Here is a 23,773-nt window from a genome sequence, read left to right as displayed (position 1 = left end):
TAGTCATCTTTTTTTTGTTTTGTTTTGTTTTGTGGAGGTGGTACTAGGATTGAACTCAGGGGCACTCAATCACTGAGCTACATCCCCAGCCCTGTTTTGTATTTTAGAGATAGGGTCTCACTGCATTGCTTAGCACCTTGCTGTTTCTGAGGCTGGCTTTGAACTCTTGATCCTCCCATCTCAGCCTCCCTAGCTGCTGGGATTACAGAGATGCACCCAGCTTTAGTTAGCTTTTTCATTGCTGTGACTAAAGATCTGACAAGAACAATTTTAGAGAAGGAAGAGTTTATTTGGGGGCTCATGGCTTCCAAGTTTTCAGTCTATAGACAGATGGCTCTATTCCTTGGGTCCAGAAGTAAGGCAGAACATCACGGTAGAAGAGTGTGGCAGAGGGAAACAGCTCACATGATGATCAGTAAGCAAAGAGAGAGACTCTACTCACCAGATTCAAAATATATACCCCAAAGGTATATACCCAAAGCCCACCTTCTCCAGTCCTACCCTACCTACATTCAGTTACCACTCAGTTAATCCCCATGAGGGGATTAATTCGCTGATTGGGTTAAGGCTGTCATAACCTCGCTCCTTATATCAGAATAAAATATTTTAAAAAATACAGAACAATCTTATGTAGGCTTCAAGTTTCCTTTAATAGTAACTATAGTACACACCACACCAGGAAATTGGTACAATATATAGAATTTATATACAGAGATTATCAGTGAGCTCAGAATTCACTCATTTGCATGTGTGCCTTGTTCTCTACAGTGTTATGTATGTGGATTTGTGTAACTATTGCCACAATCAAGACACAGACCTCATCACCGCAAGAATCCTTCTAATACCTTTCAGGGCTGTGCACACTTCTCTCACCTCTCCATCCTTGACACTGTGCCTCCCCTCATCCCTGGGAACCACACTTCTGTCTCTGTCTCTGTAACTGTGCTATTTCAAGAATGTTATATAAATGAAGTAATATAGTATGTGATATTTTGGAATTATAATCCAAGTTGTAATATTTGTCTCTCGTCCATCTTTTGTTACTGAATTGTTACTGTGGTATGGGCATACCAGAATTTATTTAACCATTCATCAAAGGACATCTAGGATATTTCAATTTGGGGTTATTATGACTCAAGTTGATATGAATGTTTATGTCTAGGTGTTTGTGTATATGTAAGCGTTCATTTTTCTGGGATAATGCTGGAGAGTCCAATTTCTGGACCATATGGTAGGTACATGTTTAGTTTGTAAGAAACTACCAAACTGTTTTCCAACATGACTATACTATTTTACATTCTTTTTCTTTTACTGGTTTTTTTTTTTTTAGCTACTTGGGATTAAACCTTGGAGTACTACTCTACCACTGAGTTACATCTCCAGTCCTTTTTATGTTTTATTTTGAAACAGTGTATTTCTAAGTACATGAATCGTCCAGTTTCTTTGCATCTTTTCCATCATTGGATATCATATTTTTTTTGTTTCAGCCACTCTGACAGTGTTGAATGCTATATCATTGTGACTTTAATTTGTGTTTCTCTTATGGCTAATGACTTTTGACTATCTATTCATATGCTTGTTCACTGTCTCTTTTATATCCTCTTCAGTAAAATGCTAGTTCATGTTTTTTGCCTGTTTCTAATTAGATTGCTTGAAGTTCTTTTACTGTTAGGTTTTAGGAATTCTTTATTTGTTCTGCGTCCAAATTCTTGTTACATGTGTTACTTGCAAATTTTTTCTCCCAGTCTACATGTAGTCTTTTCATCCTCTTAACAAGGTCTTTTACAGAGCAAAAGTTCATACTTTTGATGAGGTATATTTTATCAATTTTTATTTTCTTTCAGTTTTATGACTAAGAACGCATTGTGTAGCCCTAAGTTCTAAAAATTTTTCTCCTGTTTCCTTTGAAAATTTTTGTTGTTGTTGTTTTACATTTTGCATGTAAGTCCTTAATTCATTTTGAGTTAATTCTGTACAAGGTGTGGGATTTAGGTCAGGGTGCATCTTTTGGCCTGTGGATGTCCTATTGTTCTAGCACCATTTGTTGAAAGAGCTTTCCTTTCTCCATTGAAATGCTTTTGCACCACTTCAAAACTTGCTTGAACACATTCGTGTGGGTCAAGTTCTTGGTTCTCTGTTCTGCTCTATTGATCTCTCTCTCTCTCTGTCCCTTGGCAACTACCACACTGTGTTGATCCCTATAGCTGTGTAGTTGGCCTTGACATAGGTAGAGTGATTCCCTTTACTTTTCTTTTTCAAATTGGTTTAGCACTCCTTTCCATATATATTCTGGAATAAGTGTTCATAGCTACAAAAACTCTTGCTGGAATTTTGATAAAAATTGCATTAAATTTATAGATAAACTTGGAGAGAACTGTAATTTTTGATGACTCTTTCAATCTGTGAGCATGATATTAGGTCCTCCTTTGATTTTTTTTTTTAAAATGTTTTGAAATTTTCAGCATACATATCCTGTATGTGTTACATTATACAAAAAAATCACTGAATTATTTGAGATATTGCTAACTTCAGTAAATTAGTCAACTAAATAGATAAGACATGTCAACCACATGAATTAAACCCTTAGTGTATGTTTCTAAAAATGAGCACAACCATTTAGAGTGTATGATAAAAAGATCACATGCAGAATAGCACTCCCCCAAAAATTGTCTGCCTAGGAATAATAATTTTTAAAGCATAAATAACAGATCTCTCTGACCTCAGATTAAAAATGGCAGTTTGAACGTAACATAACAGAATATTGTGAAGGAGCTTCATTGACATATTTGGAAATAAATTAGAAATGAGTGTTCTAGCTTCTCATGCATGACTTTTATAGGCTTCTGTTAGAAACTCTAAGTCCATGGAATTACAATTTGCCAAACCATTAAATACTGATATCAAATGTACTTAACTATACCATGGCCCTGAGAATAGTGGTAGATATTCTGAGATGACTATTTAATATTAATTTCTGGCTGCTAGCATCCTGTTTTTTCTATGTCCATGAACACTTTGTCTTGAGTTCAGTGTTGAATTTTGTTGTTATAATAGGAGTATTCATATCCCGTGGGAGTGGGGAAGACCAGCCCAGAATCCAGGAAGGCAATATTCACCCTTGTGAGAAATTGCAGAATCTTAGTGATCTCCAGGGATCTACCTGCCCTCTCTAAATTTCATCTCTTCATCCAAAGATGGGAATGCTGGTTCCTTGTGGGGTTCTTGTAAAGAGTGAGCTAATGTGTGTGAACAGATGTGGTGCCTGGAACATGATGATACTTGATAAACTTCACCCTCCCTCCATCTTCCAAATCCCTGCCCCAAAGTCTCTTGACTTTCTAATTGATTTTTAATATCCATGAATGTAGTTCAGTGGATGGCAAACTTTTTCTGTTATGGCCAAATAATAAACATCTTGGGCTTTGTCACCCATACTACTCACCCTGAGGAAAGCAGTTTGGAAGCAGCTGTAGGCAATATGGTAATGATTGGGCCTGGTTATATTAGGATAAAGCTTTATGTGTGGACTCTGCAATTTGAATTTCATATAATTTTCATGTATCTGAAAATATTCCTCTTGATTTTTTAAAATTTTAACATGGAAAATTCATTCTAAACTATCAAGTCTTTGGGGGGAAAAAAAGAAAAGAAAAGGCAATAAGCTGGATTTAGCATTAGCAGTAGTTTTCCACTTTGGTTTAGAGATTGTCTATAGACTATATTATGAGTCCATAAAGAACAGCATTAGGCAACAGTATTCTCAGTGTCTCAGTGTCTAAAATAATGTGCTCCAAAAACAGTCTTGGTTTTGGATCCTGGCTTTTCCACTTAATAGTTTGAGCTTAGATAAATAGCCTTTCCTTCCATCTCTAAGCCTGTTTGTCCACCTTTGAAGTTGTGGCTTTTTATGAGGTTTAAAAAGATACTATAGAAATGGGGACTGTCTCATTAAAGATGTCAATAAAAGGAATCTGTACACATCTACATTCTTCCTCTTTCATCAACTAATGGATTTCGTCATGATCTGCTAAAATGAAACCCCTTAAGCCAAGGTAAGGCATTTCCCATGATCTGCATAGGACTATTTGATTCCAGAAAGGGTAACCCTTGTGTAATACTTTTTACTTCCTCATTTGCCTTTAAGATGTCCTACTTGAGGTGAGACTCCTGAAGAGCCAACCCTATTCTGTCCTGAACTGTGAAAGTATCATAGAGCACAGCTCTCAGAGATCAGAATTTCACAATGGATTGCCAGTCATTTTTAGAAAGGGGAATGACTAATAAATAGACTTTAACACACAGTTTTGCGCTTAGGACAGCTAGTGAATTCTCCATGCCCCTTAAAGGGAAAAGCATACTGATGACAAAGCAAAATACACAAGCCAGTCTGTTGGTGCTAAGCCAACACAGAACTCCAGTGAGCTTGGTGGGATCGTGGGGAGGACCCTGTGGGCTTAGGCTATGTTGAAGTGAGTAGGGAGAGGCCAGGCAGGCCAGACTTAGCCCAACAGCATCCCTTTGCCCAATCTGGAATCTCAGATGTGAGGCACAAGTGACACAAGAATCAGTCTGTCTCTGTACCTGTGACAGGAACCAGCTGACAGGCCAACTGCTTCTCAGTTGGCCCCCAGCACTGAGCCTATAGTATTGAGATTGAGAAATGTCTGAAAGAAGAGGGGGCTGGGCTTAATAACAGATGATGTCTCACCTTGGTAGAATGCCTACTTTCCCTTGCCTCTGAGTTTTGCAAGTTAAAGGCATTTTCAAAACCAAACCAACCTAATCAGGATCCACTCTACAGAGAAATATCTAAATCGCTGGCAAAAATCACAGCTGCAGTCTGAGTGTATGTGTGTCAAGATATGAGATACATGGGTCTTCCCTAGAGCCAGCCTTAGCTTGCTCTTATGTCTTGGAGATAAAGGATGCTTGTCTGTGCAAGATGAAGGTTGGAAAGGGGTGAGGTTGGGGGCGGGGGCTGACATCTGAGACATAAGAAGGATGACAGATTGCAGAATCACGTCGGTTACACATCCACAATTTTACATAATGCCCTATTAATAATTGTTGTATTCTGTTACCTTTCCTATCCCCTACTATCCCCCCTCCTCCCCCTCCCATCCGACGTGATTCTGCAATCTGCATTTGGGGTAAAATTGGGGGTTCATAACCCACTTCAATCTAATGTATGAAATATGATATGTCAAGAGCTTTGTAATGTTGTGAACAACCAATAAAAAAAAATAGATGTAAAAAAAAAAAAAGGACGACAGAGCCTAATTACCTTGTGGCCCTCTCCTGACATCTCTGCCACTGAGGATCTAAAGCAGGTCTCTGCACTGAGGAAGACCTTACAGTGCTGTCCCAACTCTGAGATATTTTCTATTTTATCTTTCTCCAGCTGCTCTGTGTTTTGTGGGTAGACACTAAAATAATTGTATCCCTTGATGGTGCTCTCTGTTGCCAGTCTCTATGTTTTTTGAGTTCTCTATATCCCCTTTCCCAGTTGTGACCTGTTGACACAATGTCCACTGTAAATTGCTTGTCCACTGTGGCTTCCTGTCTGAGGCTAGAATGATCTTGAAAAGCATTAAGGCAATCCATCAGGAGTCCTGTTCACTCACTTGGCAGAGGTGCAGATGGAAAAGGATAACAACTCTGGACCATAGTTCATCTTTGATCCCTTCCTTTGTCCCAGCAGCTAGGCTTGTGCCAAACCTGTGTGAATTAGCTGCCTAGCACCTTTACAACCTAAATCTCTGTGTAGCTCCTGAAGCCACATTGAATTAACTGGCCCCATCTGCATTGCATTGATTTTACCCCTTGTGGAACTGGCCTCTTTAAAACAATATGACTCTTCTTGGTGTTTTTTTAAGGATTTGAGGCTCATACAGTGCTTCATTCCCGTCCTCAGATACCACACAGGTTCCTGATGCCATCGGGTCCCCCTAGGAGGAAGCTGGAGGTGTGCTGTGGCCATTGTGTCAGGGTTCATGCAATGTCCACTGAGGGGGTGGGGGTGGATTTCAGCCTTTTTTCTCTTTACTTTCATGATGAAGATAGTATTCTGTGGTGGAAAGTCTACTTTTTTTTCCTAACATGAATTCTTTTTTTTTTTTATTATTGGTTGTTCACAACATTACAAAGCTCTTGACATATCATATTTCATACATTAGATTCAAGTGGGTTATGAACTCCCATTTTTACCCCAAATACAGATTGCAGAATCACATCGGTTACACAACCACATTTTTACATAATGCCATATTAGTGACTGTTGTATTCTGCTACCTTTCCTATCCTCAACTATCCCCCCTCCCCTCCCCTCCCATCTTCTCTCTCTACCCCATCTATTGTAATTCATTTCCCTCCTTGTTTATTATCCCATTCCCCTCACAACCTCTTATATGTAATTTTGTATAACAATGAGGGTCTCCCTTCATTTCCATGCAATTTCCCTTTTCTCTTCCTTTCCCTCCCACCTCATGTCTCTGTTTAATGTTAATCTTTTCCTCCTGCTCTTCCTCCCTGCTCTGTTCTTAGTTGCTCTCATTATATCAAAGAAGATATTTGGCATTGATTTTTTAGGGATTGGCTAGCTTCACTTAGTATAATCTGCTCTAGTGCCATCCATTTCCCTGCAAATTCCATGATTTTGTCATTTCTTAGTGCTTCGTAACACTCCATGGTGTATAAATGCCACATTTTTTTTATCCATTCATCTATTGAAGGGCATCTGGGTTGGTTCCACAGTCTAGCTATTGTGAATTGTGCTGCTATGAACATCGATGTGGCAGTATCCCTGTAGCATGCTTTTTTAAGGTCTTCAGGGAATAGTCCGAGAAGGGCAATAGCTGGGTCAAATGGTAGTTCCATTCCCAGCTTTCCCAGGAATCTCCAAACTGCTTTCCAAATTGGCCGCACCAATTTGCAGTCCCACCAGCAATGTACAAGTGTACCCTTTTCTCCACATCCTCGCCAGCACTTGTTGTTGTTTGACTTTATAGTGGCTGCCAATCTTACTGGGGTGAGATGGTATCTTAGTGTGGTTTTGATTTGCATTTCTCTGACTGCTAGAGATGGAGAGCATTTTTTCATGTACTTGTTGATTGATTGTATATCCTCCTTTGAGAAGTGTCTGTTCAGGTCCTTGGCCCATTTGTTGATTGGGTTATTTGTTATCTTATTGTCTAATTTTTTGAGTTCTTTGTATACTCTGGATATTAGGGCTCTATCTGAGGTGTGAGGAGTAAAAATTTGTTCCCAGGATGTAGGCTCCCTATTTACCTCTCTTATTGTTTCTTTTGCTGAGAAAAAACTTTTAAGTTTAATTAAGTCCCATTTGTTGATTCTAGTTGTTAACTCTTGTGCTATGGGTGTCCTATTAAGGAATTTGGAGCCCGACCCCACAATCTGTAGATCGGAGCCAACTTTTTCTTCTATCAGATGCAGAGTTTCTGATTTGATATCAAGCTCCTTGATCCATTTTGAGTTAACTTTTGTGCATGGCGAGAGAAAGGGATTCAGTTTCATTTTGTTGCATATGGATTTCCAGTTTTCCCAACACCATTTGTTGAAGATGCTATCCTTCCTCCATTGCATGCTTATAGCCCCTTTATCAAATATAAGATAGTTGTAGCTTTGTGGATTAGTCTCTGTGTCCTCTATTTTATACCATTGGTCCACCCGTCTGTTTTGGTACCAGTACCATGCTGTTTTTGTCACTATTGCTCTGTAATATAGTTTGAAATCTGGTATTGCTATACCGCCTGATTCACACTTTCTGCTTAGAATTGCTTTTGCTATTCTGGGTCTTTTATTTTTCCATATGAATTTCATGATTGCTTTATCTATTTCTACAAGAAATGCCGTTGGGATTTTGATTGGCATTGCATTAAATCTATAGAGAACTTTTGGTAATATCGCCATTTTGATGATGTTAGTTCTGCCTATCCATGAACAGGGTATACTTTTCCATCTTCTAAGATCTTCTTCTACTTCTCTCTTTAGGGTTCTGTAGTTTTCATTGTATAAATCTTTCACCTCTTTTGTTAGGTTGATTCCCAAGTATTTTATTTTTTTTGAGGATATTGTGAATGGAGTGTTTCTCCTCATTTCCATTTCAGAAGTTTTGTCGCTGATATACAGAAATGCCTTTGATTTATGTGTGTTGATTTTATATCCTGCCACTTTGCTGAATTCATTTATTAGTTCTAGTAGTTTCTTTGTAGACCCTTTTGGGTCTTCTAGGTATAGAATCATGTCATCTGCAAATAGTGATAATTTAAGTTCTTCTTTTCCAATTTTTATGCCTTTAATTTCTTTCGTCTGTCTAATTGCTCTGGCCAGTGTTTCGAGAACTATATTGAATAGAAGTGGAGATAAAGGGCATCCCTGTCTTGTTCCGGATTTTAGGGGGAATGCCTTCAACTTTTGTCTATTCAGAATGATGCTAGCCTGAGGCTTAGCATAGATAGCTTTTACAATGTTAAGGTAAGTTCCTGTTATCCCTAGTTTTTCTAATGTTTTGAACATAAAGGGATGCTGTACTTTGTCGAATGCTTTCTCTGCATCTATCGAGATGATCATATGGTTCTTATCTTTAAGTCTATTGATGTGGTGAATAACATTTATTGATTTCCGTATGTTGAACCATCCTTGCATCCCAGGGATGAATCCTACTTGATCATGGTGCACTATTTTTTTGATGTGTTTTTGTATTCGATTCGACAGAATTTTATTGAGGATTTTTGCATCTAGGTTCATTAGAGATATTGGTCTGTAGTTTTCTTTCTTTGAGGTGTCTTTGTCTGGTTTCGGAATCAGGGTGATGTTGGCCTCATAGAATGAATTTGGAAGAGCTCCCTCTTTTTCTATTTCCTGAAATAACTTGAAAAGTATTGGTATTAATTCTTCTTTAAAGGTTTTGTAAAACTCCGCTGTATACCCATCCGGTCCTGGGCTTTTCTTGGTTGGTAGTCTTTTGAATTCTTCTTCTCTTTCATCCATTGATATTGGTCTGTTCAAATTGTGTGTATCCTCCTGACTCAGTCTGGGCAAATCATATGACTTAAGAAATTTATCGATGTCTTCACTATCTTCTAATTTATTGGAATATAGGTTTTCAAAATAATTTCTAATTGTCTTCTGTATTTCTGTAGCATCTGTTGTGATATTGCCTTTTTCATCCCATATGTTACTAATTTGAGTTCTCTCTCTTCCTCTCTTCATTAGCATGGCTAAGGGTCTGTCGATCTTATTTATTTTTTCAAAGAACCAACTTTTAGTTTTGTTAATTTTTCAGTAGTTTCTTTTGTTTCAATTTCATTGATTTCCGCTCTGATTTTAATTATTTCTTGCCTTCTGCTACATTTGCTGTTGTTTTGCTCTTCCTTTTCTAGCGCTTTGAGATGAAGTGTGAGCTCATTTATTTGTTGGTTTTTCCCTTTTTTGAGGAATGACCTCCAGGCGATGAATTTCCCTCTTAAAACTGCTTTCATTGTGTCCCATAGATTCCGATATGTTGTGTCTATATTTTCCTTTATCTCTAAGAATTTTTTGATTTCCTCCTTTATGTCTTCTGTAACCCATTGATCATTCAGTAACATATTGTTCATTTTCCATGTGATGTAGGATTTTTCCTTCCTTCTTGTATCATTGATTTCCAGTTTCATTCCATTATGATCTGATAAAATGCATGTTATTATCTCCACCCCTTTATATTTACTGAGGGTTGCCCTGTGGCATAATATATGGTCTATTTTTGAGAAGGATCCATGTGCTGCTGAGAAAAAAGTATATCCATTTGATGATGATTGATATATTCTATATATGTCAGTTAAGTCTAGGTTATTGATTATGGTATTGAGTTCTATAGTTTCTTTATTCAACTTTTGTTTGGAGGATCTGTCCAATGGTGAGAGAGGTGTGTTGAAGTCACCCATAATTATTGTGTTGTGGTCTATTTGATTCTTGAACTTGAGGAGAATTTGATTTATGAATGTCACAGCACCATTATTTGGTGCATAAATATTGATAATTGTTATGTCTTGTTGGTGAATGTTTCCTTTTAACAGTATATAATGTCCTTCCTTATCCCTTTTGATTAACTTAGTCTTGAAGTCAATTTTATTCGATATGAGGATGGCCATCCCTTCTTGCTTACAAGGACCGTATGCGTGGTATATTTTTTCCCAACCTTTCACCTTCAGTCTGTGTATGTCTTTTCCAATCAGATGTGTCTCCTGGAGGCAGCATATTGTTGGATTTGTTTTTTAATCCATGATACCAGCCTATGTCGCTTTATTGGAGAGTTTAAGCCATTAACGTTTTGAGTTACTATTGATATATGGTTTGTACTTCCAGCCACGTTTGATTATTTATCTTTTTTTTTTAATTTAGTTTGTTTCTCCATGATTAGCTTTCCCCCTGCCCTCTGTCTTTACTGAGGCACTTCCCACTGATGGTTTTGGTTATTGTTTTTCATTTCTTCCTCGTGTAGTGTTTTGCTCAAGATGCTTTGCAATGCTGGTTTTCTGGCTGCAAATTCTTTTAACTTTTTTTTATCATGAAATATTTTTATTTCGTTGTCGTACCTGAAGCTTAATTTTGCTGGATACAGAATTCTTGGTTGGCATCCATTGTCTTTCAGTGTTTGAAATACGTTGTTCCAGGATCTTCTCGCTTTCAGCGTCTGTAATGAAAAATCCGTTGTTAACCTTATTGGTTTACCCCTGAATGTAATCTGTCTCCTTTCTCTTGTAGCTTTTAATATTTTCTTTTTGTTCTGTATATTGGATATCTTCATAACAATGTGTCTTGGCGTTGGTCTACTGTGATTTTGTATGCTTGGTGTCCTGTATGCATCTACAATTTGTATATCTATTTCCTTTTTTATTTATGGAAAGTTTTCTGTAATTATTTCATTCAGCAGGTTACTCATTCCCTTGGTTTCAATCTCTATACCTTCCTCTATCCGGATGACTCTTAAGTTTGGTATTTTTATGTTATCCCATATCTCTTGAATGTTTTTCTCGTGATTTTTTTACCAGCCTTTCTGAGTTGGCTAGACTCTTTTCAAGATGATATATTTTGTCTTCATTTTCTGACGTTCTGGCTTCTACTTGCTCCACTCTGTTAGTGATACTCTCATTTGAGTTTTTAATTTCGTTTATAGTTTTCTTCATTTCTAGAATTATTGTTTGATTTTTTTTATAATCTCTTTCTCCTGATAAAGATGCTTAACTTCTTCTTTTATCTGTTTATGTAATTCATTTTCAATGTGTTCTTTCACTGTTTGAATTTGCTGTCTCATATCCTCTTTAAGGTTCCATTCCATCTTCTAAGGTGTTCCTTGAGTTCTTTATTTGACCATTTTCTGATGACTCTAGGTCGTCCTGAATATTTAGGCTGTCCTGCATTGTTTGTACTCCTTTTCTTCCTTGCTTTTTCATGCTGCTCATGTTGCTTCTTGTTCTGTTTGACTGCTGAGTTACTGTTTACTCTTATAGATTTATTTGATGTTTGGGAGGAAAGGTATTAGAAGGGAAGGGAAGAAGTCACTAAAGAGAATGAGAGTAATCAGGTAGAATTCAAGGAAGGGGGAATAAGAAAATTGAAAAGAAATGAAAAGACAAAAGAAAAAAAAAACAAAATAAAAAAAGAAAAAAAATTTAAAAAAATAAAAATTTAAATTAAAAAAAAATAAAATAAAAAAAATTTTTAAAAAACAACAACAACAAAAAAATGAAAATGAAAAAAAACCCAAATTTTTAAAAAAATTGATAAATGGAGTCTTAGAGTTTGATTAACTTCTCTTCCAGTAGGTGGAGCTGTGCCCACTGGGCCAAGCTTCTCCTCTCAATACGCGGGAACCAATCACTGTGCAGCAGTTCCTCCTCCCAGACTGGGCGGGTCTCCAGTCCTGAGTGCCTAGGGCCTTCTCTTGTTTCTAGTCACTTCCCCACTTTTCCTCAAGCCAGGCCCCGCTCACCAGTGACGCTCACCACAATACTGGGTACACACCAGGTCTGCTGCTCCCGGGAGCCCTGTTTTCATGAACGACTGGGCACACTCTCCCTGTTTGCCATTCCCTCAGACCCTAAGTTTGTAGAGCTTCGGGCTGAGAACCCTCAGCGAATTTAGCTTGCCCTCCGGTAGCCACGCCCCTGGTAGCTGGTGCAAGAGACCTCAGTTGTCAGCATTGGTGGGAGCGGTAGCCGGGAGTTCCGCGCCGCGGGTCCCGCGCCACTCCTGATTCCCTCGGTCTGGCTATCGCGCTCATGGGAGAGCTGGGAGGGGCCCTTACGGGAGAGCTAGGAGGGGCCCTTAAGGTTTCCCCGCTGTGTGGAGAGGGAAGGCTAGGGGGTTACACACCTGTCGCCACTGGTTTCAATGAAGATATCTCCTCCGCCACATTCTGGTGACATCAGTTCTCTGCCATGGTGGTATCCCATGCAAATGGCGACAGTTCATTTCCCTTTGCCAGGTGACCAATGCAATGGGTGGGTCCTGACTGGCTCTCCCAAGCCCTGTTTCAATCCTGTGGCCACTGCCCTTGAAGGCTCGGTTGGCATTTACCTCCGTAGTTTCAGAAGGGCCGACCAGTTGTTTCAGTGGGATCGTTTAGTGCTGAGTCACAGCAGTTTGTCTGCGAGAAGCAGGCAAACGGGAGCTTGAATTCAGCCGATCCGGGCTCAGTGTGTATTCTGAGAGGCCCAGACTGTTCGCCCCAGATCCATGTCAGCTCAGCATTGCCTAGTGATCCTGAGCAAACAGCATTTAGAAAGTTTATGACTCCCTATGCCTGCACAGCTGAAGAGGTCAGAGACTTGATCTCTCCGTGCCCGCCACCATGTGGGATCTCTCGGAAAGTCTACTTTTTGAAGTGAGAGATGTTTTTGAGCTACTCAAATTTGTGTTCAGTTTGTGCCTTTAACACTTGGCATTGTCAGTCTTAGAGGAATTAATATTGCCTTTTCATTTGCAAAAGGAAAAATGATGATGATACCTACCAACCTCTTGGAGATGCTCTGAAGTAGTGGCTAATAAGTATTAAGTAGTGAGCTCCAGCCCTGTTTTAGGTGCAGTGCCCAGTGCTGGAGTGGGGACACACACCCGCATATACATATTTCATTTATGCAAATGTGTACATGTTCCTCTGAGAATACCAGTTTAGGCGTTGCTAGGTTTCAGCAACTATTATTTGAAAAGTTTTTACTAAAAATACATATATTAAGCAAAGTCTGAAAATAAGGAAAAGCATAAGAAAATAAATAGAAATCATATGACATAATTGTTGCCCTTGCTTTTTCATATACTGTACATAAACCTATTTTAAAATTTTTATCTCACACAGGATTGGGCCATGTATACTATTTTGATTTATGTATTATGAATCATTTATTTCCATGAAGTTGGTTGTTTTCCTACAAAATAATTTTTAATAGTGGAGTAATATGTTATCTGGATAGAACATAATTTATAAAGCCTGTATTACTGAAAACTAGGGGTTTTCCCCTCTACTTTTTCACTTTAATAAACTCTGCATGAGTTTCTTGTTGCATAATTGTTACATTTATAAATTTTTTAAAAGAAGGAAACTCCTAAAGGCAAGCTATATGAGAAGTAGGAACATTTTTAAGGTTTTTCACAGATATTTACACATTTTCTCCCAAAGGCTTTGCTATCAGTCAGTATACAGTCACCCTTCATATCTTCCTCAATTCCAAAAATTCATTCTTTTAAAAACTCTTTTGGAAGAGTATAAAATTATGGCATTTGCAGGTAAATGGATGGAGTTAGAGAATATAATGCTAAGTGAAGTCAGCCAATTCCAAAAAACAAATGGGGAATGTTTTCTCTGATTTAAGGATGCTGATTCATAATGTGGTTGGGGTTAAGGGTCATGGAGGATTAGATGAACTTTAGATATGGCAAAGGGGAGGAAGGGGAAGGCAGGGTGTGTGGGCGTAGGAAAGACGGTGGAATGAGATGGACATCATTACCCTAAGTACGTGTTTGAAGACACGAATGGTGTGACTATACTTTGTATACAACCAGAGACATGAAAAATCGTGCTCTATATTTGTACATGAATTGAAATGCATTCTGCTGAAATATATAACAAATTAAATTTTTTTGAAAAAGAATTTCATATTTCTCTTGGTTCAAAGTAATTTTGGGAATGAGAAAACACCACTGTGATTTCTTCTGTTTCTTTCAATCTTTATTCTTACAGGGTATAAAATAATGGTAAAAAAGGAGAACACTATTGCTATATTCCTTGAATTCTTTCCTTAGCTCTGCTGCTTATTATTTGTGTGACCTTGGGAACATTATTTAATCTGTGACTCATTTTCCTTATCTTTAAAATGAGACCTGTGATACTACCATTTTAATGAGAATTAAAGGGTTTGAGATAGTGGGGAAAAAAACTTTTCTTGACATAAATAACATTTTATTTGCTTATGTCATTTTAAATGCATTTTCTGTTCATATTCTTCAATAGTTATTTTTGTTGATTCATAAGAACTTCGGTCAGTATATTATCTTTTACTGTTATATTTGTTGCAGATATTTATTCTCCAGTAGTTTGCTCTTTACTTTTTTATTATAGAGAGGTTTCTTTCCTTTTCTTCTATTTTTTTCTGTTCTTCCTTCATCCCTCCCTGTCTCCCCAACTTGTCTCTCTCTTACTTTAAGATGTATCAAAGTATGTATGTTTTGAGTTGAAACTATTAATCTTTTCCTTAGTCACTTCTTATTTTGGTAATTTTGCTAGAAAGCCGTTTCTCACCCAGAAATAACAAAAAATACCCACCTTATATTCTCCCTAAATTATTCATTCAATTTGAATTGGTTTTGGCCAGAGTGTGAATAGGGAGCCATCTTTTCAATAGACATTATTATATCCAAAAAACTATTAAAACTAATCATTAAGGATTATTTAAGAACATCTTTAATTTTTTTTGTTTAGATTTTTTTTTAATTTTTATTGGTTGTTCAAAACATTACATAGTTCTTGATATATCATATTTCACACTTTGATTCAAGTGGGTTATGAACTCCCATTTTTACCCCGTATACAGATTACAGAGTCACATCAGTTACACTTACATTGATTTACATATTGACATACTCATGTCTGTTGTATTCAGCTGCCTTTCCTATCCTCCACTATCCCCCCTCCCCTCCCTTCCCCTCCCCTCTTCTCTCTCTACCCCCGCTACTGTAATTCTTTTCTCCCCCTTGTATTATTTTTCCCTTTCCCCTCACTTCCTCCTGTGTGTAATCTTGTATAACCCTAAGGGTCTCCTTCCATTTCCAAGCAATTTCCCTTCTCTCTCCCTGTCCCTCCCACCTCTCATCCCTGTTTAATGTTATTCATCTTCTCATGCTCTTCTTCCCTACTCTGTTCTTAGTTACTCTCCTTATATCAAAGAAGACATTTGTCATTTGTTTTTAGGGATTGGCTAGCTTCACTTAGCATAATCTGCTCTAATGCCATCCATTTCCCTCCAAATTCTATAATTTTGTCATTTCTTAATGCGGAGTAATACTCCATTGTGTATAAATGCCACATTTTTTTTTATCCATTCGTCTATTGAAGGGCATCTAGGTTGCTTCCACAGTCTTGCTATTGTGAATTGTACTGCTATGAACATCGATGTAGCAGTGTCCCTGTAGCATGCTGTTTTTAGGTGTTTTTAGGGAATAGACCCAGAAGGGGAATAGCTGGATCAAATGGTGGTTCCATTCCCAGCTTTCCAGAAATCTCCATACTGCTTTCCAAATTGGTTGCACCAATTTGCAGTTCCACCAACAATGTACAAGTGTACCCTTTTCCCCACATCCTCGCCAGCACTTGTTGTTGTTTGACTTCATAATGGCTGCCAATCTTACTGGAGTGAGATGGTATCTTAGGGTGGTTTTGATTTGCATTTCTCTGACTGCTAGCGATGGTGAGCATTTTTTCATGTACTTGTTGATTGATTGTATGTCCTCCTCTGAGAAGTGTCTGTTTAGGTCCTTGGCCCATTTGTTGATTGGGTTATTATCTTATTGTCTAATTTTTTGAGTTCTTTATATACTCTGGATATTAGGGCTCTATCTGAAGTGTGAGGAGTAAAGATTTGTTCCCAGGATGTAGGCTCCCTATTTACCTCTCTTATTGTTTCTTTTGCTGAGAAAAAACTTTTTAGTTTGAGCAAGTCCCATTTGTTGATTCTAGATATTAATTCTTGTGCTATAGGTGTCCTATTGAGGAATTTGGAGCCCGACCCCACAGTGTGTAGGTCGTAGCCAACTTTTTCTTCTATCAGATGCCTTGTCTCTGGTTTGATATCAAGCTCCTTGATCCATTTTGAGTTAACTTTTGTGCATGGCGAGAGAAAGGGATTCAGTTTCATTTTGTTGCATATGGATTTCCAGTTTTCCCAACACCATTTGTTGAAGATGCTATCCTTCCTCCATTGCATGCTTATAGCCCCTTTATCAAATATGAGAAAGTTGTAGTTTTGTGGGTTGGTTTCTGTGTCCTCTATTCTGTACCATTGGTCCACCTGCCTGTTTTGGTACCAATACCATGCTGTTTTTGTTACTATTGCTCTGTAGTATAGTTTGAAGTCTGGTATTGCTATACCACCTGATTCACACTTCCTGCTTAGCATTGTTTTTGCTATTCTGGGTCTTTTATTTTTCCATATGAATTTCATGATTGCTTTCTCTATTTCTACAAGAAATGCCATTGGGATTTTGATTGGCATTGCATTAAACCTATAGAGAACTTTTGGTAATATCGCCATTTTGATGATGTTAGTTCTGCCTATCCATGAACAGGGTATATTTTTCCATCTTCTAAGATATTCTTCAATTTCTCTCTTTAGGGTTCTGTAGGTTTCATTGTATAAGTCTTTTACCTCTTTTGTTAGGTTGATTCCCAAGTATTTTATTGTTTTTGAGGATATTGTGAATGGAGTGGTTGTCCTCATTTCCATTTCAGAGGGTTTGTCGCTGATATACAGGAATGCCTTTGATTTATGCGTGTTGATTTTATATCCTGCCACTTTGCTGAATTCATTTATTAGCTCTAATAGTTTCTTTGTAGACCCTTTTGGGTCTGCTAGGTATAGAATCATGTCAACTGCAAATAGTGATAATTTAAGTTCTTCTTTTCCTATTTTTATGCCTTTAATTTCTTTCATCTGTCTAATTGCTCTGGCCAGTGTTTCGAGAACTATGTTGAACAGAAGTGGTGAGAGAGGGTATCCCTGTCTTGTTCCAGATTTTAGAGGGAATGCCTTCAACTTTTCTCCATTCAGAATGATGCTAGCCTGGGGCTTAGCGTAGATTGCTTTTACAATGTTGAGGTATGTTCCTGTTATCCCTATTTTTTCGAGAGTTTTGAACAAAAAGGGATGCTCTACTTTGTTGAATGCTTTTTCCGCATCTATCGAGATGATCATATGGTTCTTATTTTTAAGTCTATTGATGTGGTGGATAACATTTTTTGATTTCCATATATTGAACCAGCCTTGCATCCCAGGGATGAATCCTACTTGATCATGGTGTACAATTTTTTTGATATGATTTTGTATCCGATTCGCCAGAATTTTATTGAGGATTTTTGCGTCTAGGTTCATTAGAGATATAGGTCTGTAGTTTTCTTTCTTTGAAGTATCTTTGTCTGGTTTAGGAATCAGTGTGATGTTGGCCTCGTAGAATGAATTTGGAAGTTCTCCCTCTTTTTCTATTTCCTGAAATAGCTTGAAAAGTATTGGTATTAGTTCCTCTTTAAAGGTTTTGTAAAACTCTGCTGTATACCCATCTGGTCCTGGGCTTTTCTTAGTTGGTAATCTTTTGATGGTTTCTTCTATTTCCTCAATTGATATTGGTCTGTTTAGGTTGCCTATATCCTCCTGTCTCTATCTGGGCAGATCATATGACTTAAGAAATTTATCGATGCCTTCACTATCTTCTATTTTATTGGAGTATAAGGATTCAAAATAATTTCTGATTATCTTCTGTATTTCTGAATTGTCTGTTGTGATATTGCCTTTTTCATCCTGTATGCTAGTAATTTGAGTTCTCTCTCTTCTTTTCTTTGTTAGCATGGCTAAGGGTCTGTCGATCTTATTTATTTTTTCAAAGAACCAATTTTAGTTTTATCAATTTTTTTAATTGTTTCTTTTGTTTCGATTTCATCTCTGATTTTAATTATTTCTTGCCTTCTACTTCTTTTGCTGTTATTTTGCTCTTCTTTTTCTAGGATTTTGAGATGAAGTATGAGATCATTTATTTGTTGGTTTTTTCTTTTTTTAAGGAATGAACTCCATGCAATGAATTTTCCTCTTAGAACTGCTTTCAATGTGTCCCATAGATTCCGATATGTTGTGTCTCTGTTTTCATTTATCTCTAAGAATTTTTTAATTTCCTCCTTGATGTCTTCTATAACCCATTGATCATTCAGTAACCTGTTGTTCATTCTCCAAGTGATGCATGATTTTTCCTTCCTTCTTTTATCGTTGATTTTCAGTTTCATTGCATTATGGTCAGATAAGATGCATGGTATTATCTCTACTCCTTTATATTGTCTAAGAGTTGCCCTATGACATAATATATGGTCTATTTTTGAGAAGGATCCATGTGCTGCTGAGAAAAAAGTGTAAGTGCTTCATGTTGGGTGGTATATTCTATATATGTCAATTAAGTCTAGGTTGTTAATTGTGTTATTGAGTTCTATAGTTTCCTTATTCAACTTTTGTTTGGAAGATCTGTCCAGTGGTGAGAGAGGTGTGTTGAAGTCTCCCATGATTATTGTATGGTGGTCTGTTAGACTCTTGAACTTGAGAAGAGTTTGTTTGATGAACATAGCTGCACCATTGTTTGGGGCATATATATTTATGATTGTTATGTCTTGTTGGTGTATGGTTCCCTTGAGCAGTATGCAGTGTCCCTCTTTATCCCTTTTGATTAACTTTGGCTTGAAATCTATTTTATTTGATATGAGTATGGACACTCCTGCTTGTTTCCGAAGTCCATATGAGTGATATGATTTTTCCCAACCTTTCACCTTCAGTCTATGTATGTCTTTTCCTATCAAATGCGTCTACTGTAGGCAGCATATTGTTGGATCTTGTTTTGTGATCCATTCTACTAGCCTGTGTCTCTTAATTGGTGAGTTTAAGCCATTAACATTTAGGGTTATTATTGAGATATGGGTTATCCTTCCAGCCATATTTGTTTATTTATGTTACTGAATATGGTTTGTTTTCCTCTTTGATTATTTCCCCCTCTTTACTGTCCTACCTCCCACTGTTGGTTTTCATTGTTATTTTCCATTTCCTCTTCCTGTAATGTTTTGCTGAGGATTCTTTGGAGAGATGGTTTTCTAGCTGCAAATTCTTTTAACTTTTGTTTATCGTGGAAGGTTTTAATTTCATCTTCCATCTTGAAGCTCAATTTTGCTGGATACACAATTCTTGGTTGGAACCCGTTTTCTTTCAGTGTTTGAAATATGTTATTCCAGGATCTTCTAGCTTTCAAAGTCTGTGTTGAGAGATCAGCTGTTATCCTGATTGGTTTACCCCTAAATGTAATCTGTTTCCTTTCTCTTGTAGCTTTTAAAATTCTCTCCTTATTCTGTATGTTGGGCATCTTCATTATAATGTGTCTAGGTGTGGATCTCTTATGATTATGCACATTCGGCATCCTGTAGGCTTCTAGGATTTGGGATTCTGTCTCATTCTTCAAGTCTGGGAAGTTTTCTTGTATTATTTCATTGAATAGGTTGTTTTTTCCTTTGGTATGGACCTCCATGCCTTCCTGTATCCCAATGACTCTTAAGTTTGGTCTCTTTATGTTATCCCATATCTCTTGGATGTTCTGCTCATGGTTTCTTAACTGTCTTGCTGAGCTGTCTATGTTCTTTTCAAGTTGAAATACTTTGTCTTCATTGTCTGACGTTCTATCTTCTAAGTGTTCTACTCTGCTGGTAGTATTCTCAATTGAGTTTTTAAGTTGGTTTATTGCTTCCTGCCTTTCTAGGATTTCTGTTTGTTTGTTTTTTATAGCTTCTGTCTCCCTGTATAGTTGATCTTTTGCTTCCTGGATTTGTTTATGTATTTCATTGTTGAGGAGATCTTTCATTGTCTGATTTTGCTGTCTAATGTCTTCCTTGAGACTCCAGATCATCTGAAGCATGTATCTCCTAAATTCTTTATCTGACATTCCATCTGCTGCAGATATTACCTCTTCTAACGTTGAGTTGACCTGCATTGCTTGTGGTCCTTTCTTTCCTTGTCTCTTCATAGTGTTCGCGTTTCTTTCTGCTTACTGAGACTGTTGTGTTGTTGAATTTTCCCCCTATATATTTGTATTACTCTTGTATAGTTGCAAAGTCTCCTGCGCAGGCGCGGGCAGGGGCTCTGCTCCTCCTCCAATTGGGGCACTGTGTCTACCACATCGGCAGGCCGCTGGGCCTGTTCTGCTGGTTGGTAGCAGGTGCGCCTACCTTGCAGGCGCGTGGGGGCGGCTCTGCCACTCCCAGGTTGCTGGGCCTGACCTGCTGGTGGGTTGCAGGTCCGGCTACCTTGCAGGCGCGGGGGGAGGGCGCACACCTATTTGTATTTAGACAGTTACGCAAAATGGAGGACGTAATGCTTGGGGATGAAAGTTGGGGGGGAAGGGGAAGGTAGGTGCTCTTGAAAAGAAAGAAGGAAAGGGAGATAGATAGCATAGAGGAGAATGGAAAGAGCAGTAAAACTTGGAAGGGGAGAGAGAGAGGGAAAAGGGAGAGAAAAAATTAAAATGAAATAGGAAATAAAATTAGGTCTTAGAGATCCATTTTCTTCTCTTCCCGTAGGCAAAGCTGTGCCCTCTGGGCTGAGTTTTGCCCTCAATGTGTCAACAGCAATCCCTGTAAGGCGGTTCCTGGGAGTCTCTCAATCCTGTTGTTCCAGAGCCGTTTCACTTCTACGGCCCCTCCTCCCCTTCCTCCTGCCAGCCAGCCAGGTCCTGCTCACCGGAGGCAGTTCCCCAAGGATTTGGTTACACTTTCAGCCCCACCGAGTGCTCTATTTCCCTAACTACTGAGCACTCTCGCTGTCATTCATCTAATTCCCAGTGCTGTGGAGCTGTAGTCTGGGAGTCAATTGTTTAATTTTTCCGGACCCCTTTGGTGGGCACACCTTCGGAGTCTGGCAGCTAAGACCATTGGTGTCGCTGCTGGTGGTAATAGGAGTTGGGGGTCGAGGATCCCCTCTTCTTCCCTCAGCCCCTACAGTCACAACCACACTGCTGGCGGTAGGAGGAGTTGGGGGTCTGGAGTGTCCTCTGTTTCCCTCCGCCCCTACCGTCACACCCTCTCAGTTCACGGTTGGGGGATTTGGGGGTGGGGAGTCTTCTCTGCTTCCCTCTGCCCCTACAGTCACGCCCTCGTCACTGGCAGTAGGGGGAGTTGGGGGTCGAGAGTCCTTTGGCCCTTACGGTCACGCCCACGGAGAGATTTTGAAGTTTCCTGGTTGTTTGTATCTGGTGTGGGTGGGAGTCACACACCTGCTAAAGTAGATTCCACTGGGAAGGAATCTCTTTGGCCGAACTTTGGTGACTTCCCCTCTCTGCTATGGCGGGCCCCTGGCTCCTTGCCGGAGTGTCCGAAGGGAGGGGTGGAACTGGCTTGTCTCTGGTCTGACACAATCTCTGGTTTTAGTTCCCAGTTCGCTATTTCGTAAAGGGTTGGTTAGATTCCCTTCACGCTGTCTCAGGGAGGGGAGCCGTTCGCCGGGTGGGCGTGGCTGTTAGTAGAGCCCGGAGGGCACGGGTTGTCTGCTGGGCCCGGCGGGGACACTTCTCACTGCGCCGGGCCACCGCCGCGTGGCTAAGATCCGGGCGGGTGGAGTGGCCGTTCGCTGAGCGAGAACGGTGCCTTCCGGAACAGCGAGATGGTGGGTGCCGTCTGCGGGTTTGGGCGGACCGCGCCGCTTGGGGCCTCTGGCCGCTTTCTGAAGCGGCTGGTGGCTGCGGGACTAGACCTCCGCGCCCGCGTGACTGGCCAAGATCCACTTGTCTGAGACAAACTGACATTTCTAATAGACCTACCAATTCCCGGCAGGTCCCCTCTTCACAGAATTTTGCTAGAAGTTCCTCAGTAGGTAGACTGCCGCTGTTCCAATGGGTCTTTCTGATCCCATTAATGTGGAGACATTGGAATCGCTGCTTCCTCGCCGGCGGCCATGTTGGATCCCCGAACATCTTTAATTTTAAGAACATTTTTAGTTCTGTCCCTTCTTTCTGACATAGTCTATTTGGGAGTAACCCACCCTGCACAAGCATCTCTTCCCATTGGATCACTCCAATCTTCTAGTGTCTCTGTTTTCACTCCTGTCCTTCAATTTGGTAGATTATTCACCTGGCCTCAGAATCTTTTTTCCAACAGCCCTGCCTGTTTCAAACACCACATATGTGGAGCAACTGCAGATAAAATCTGATGCATTCAAAGAAAGAGCACTGATGCTTGGTCTCTCCCATTTCAGGAAAAGATGAAAGGCAAGAACAAGCTGGTGCCTCGCCTGCTGGGAATCACCAAGGACTCTGTGATGCGCGTAGACGAGAAGACCAAGGAGGTGCTGCAGGAGTGGCCTCTCACCACGGTCAAGCGCTGGGCCGCCTCACCCAAGAGCTTCACACTGGTAGGACTGGCAGGCAATGTGGGGGCTGACGTGGCCTTGGGCAATATTGTGGTACAGGAGAGAGACCAGATCCTAGCCCAATAGTTTTCTCTGGCCTTGGAGAGTCAGCATGGAGAGAGGAAGATGGTGCCAGTCCATGGGCAGGGAGGAGACTGATGCAGGAGTAAGACAGGTATGACAAAGACTGGGTTTCTTTGGCTCCTGCTTCCTCTCTGGTGTCTTACCTAAGACCTCCCCTAGTTCAATATCTAGAGGAGCCTCTCACCAAGAGGATTCTTAACTGTGTGCTCTGGATCCCTTGCACATCCTGAAAGGGAACTTCTAACCCTCTGAAGCCCACACATCAAACATTCCTAAGAACTGTGATATAGTGCTAAGGAGAGTTTTCCCAGCCTTCCTAGAAATAGCACAGAGTACATAGTGGAAACAACATAGATTTGGAGTAATATTAAAGCTCCAGATTGTCATCTCCTAGCTTTATGCCCCTGTTCAACATCTCTCTGAGCCTTAATTTCTTCCAATATAAAATGGGAATAGTAATACACTACTTTATAAAGTTCTAGCATTAAACAAGAAGATGATGATAAAATTCATGGGAAATGGGGAGAAGGTGTTTGTTTCAGCCTTTTGGCCTCTAAATTCCTTCTCCCAACTTTAGTATTTGCTATGAGGGGAGTATAATGTGAAGTCTTCTAGGGCCAAATTTTCATTCGAAACTTCATAGGGCGGGTGTTTTGTAAGGACAACCGAACAATAAGGATTATCAAAAAGTGCTGGAATTTGTTGTTTCTTCAGACCTCCTGACATCTTTGGTGAGCACTTGAAATATCAATTTGCCATCTAGTCAAGATCTCATATGACATTTTTTAAAAGATATAAGGAGGAGTTTGGGAGGAGTAGTTACTTAAATTGATGATAGATTGATATGATCATGCCAGTTGAAAAGAACCTTCAGAAACTCCACCTCTTTCTCTAGTCAGTAGCAGCTGTGCCCGTGTGATTTTAAAAATTGGGTATTCATACGAAGAGAGTCACACCCTCATATTCCATGATGCGAAGTCATGGATTATTGCTAAGAAAATCAA

General features: G+C 39.4%; 1 protein-coding gene across 7 annotated transcripts in view; it reads left to right on the top strand.

The window, feature by feature from the left end:
• Positions 1-23,773, top strand: part of TLN2 (talin 2) — a 421,584-nt gene that overhangs the window by 264,687 nt on the left and 133,124 nt on the right. For all 7 annotated transcript variants that reach the window (XM_081293079.1, XM_081293081.1, XM_081293082.1 and 4 more), the window contains one exon: positions 22,533-22,688. In XM_081293079.1, coding sequence (XP_081149205.1) covers positions 22,533-22,688 — 156 coding nt within the window. The remainder of the gene's footprint in view (positions 1-22,532; positions 22,689-23,773) is intronic.

Source organism: Spermophilus citellus, assembly GCF_964194105.1.
Source record: "Spermophilus citellus genome assembly, chromosome: 4".
NCBI lineage: Eukaryota > Metazoa > Chordata > Mammalia > Rodentia > Sciuridae > Spermophilus > Spermophilus citellus.
This window is presented reverse-complemented; position numbering and strand designations above follow the sequence as displayed.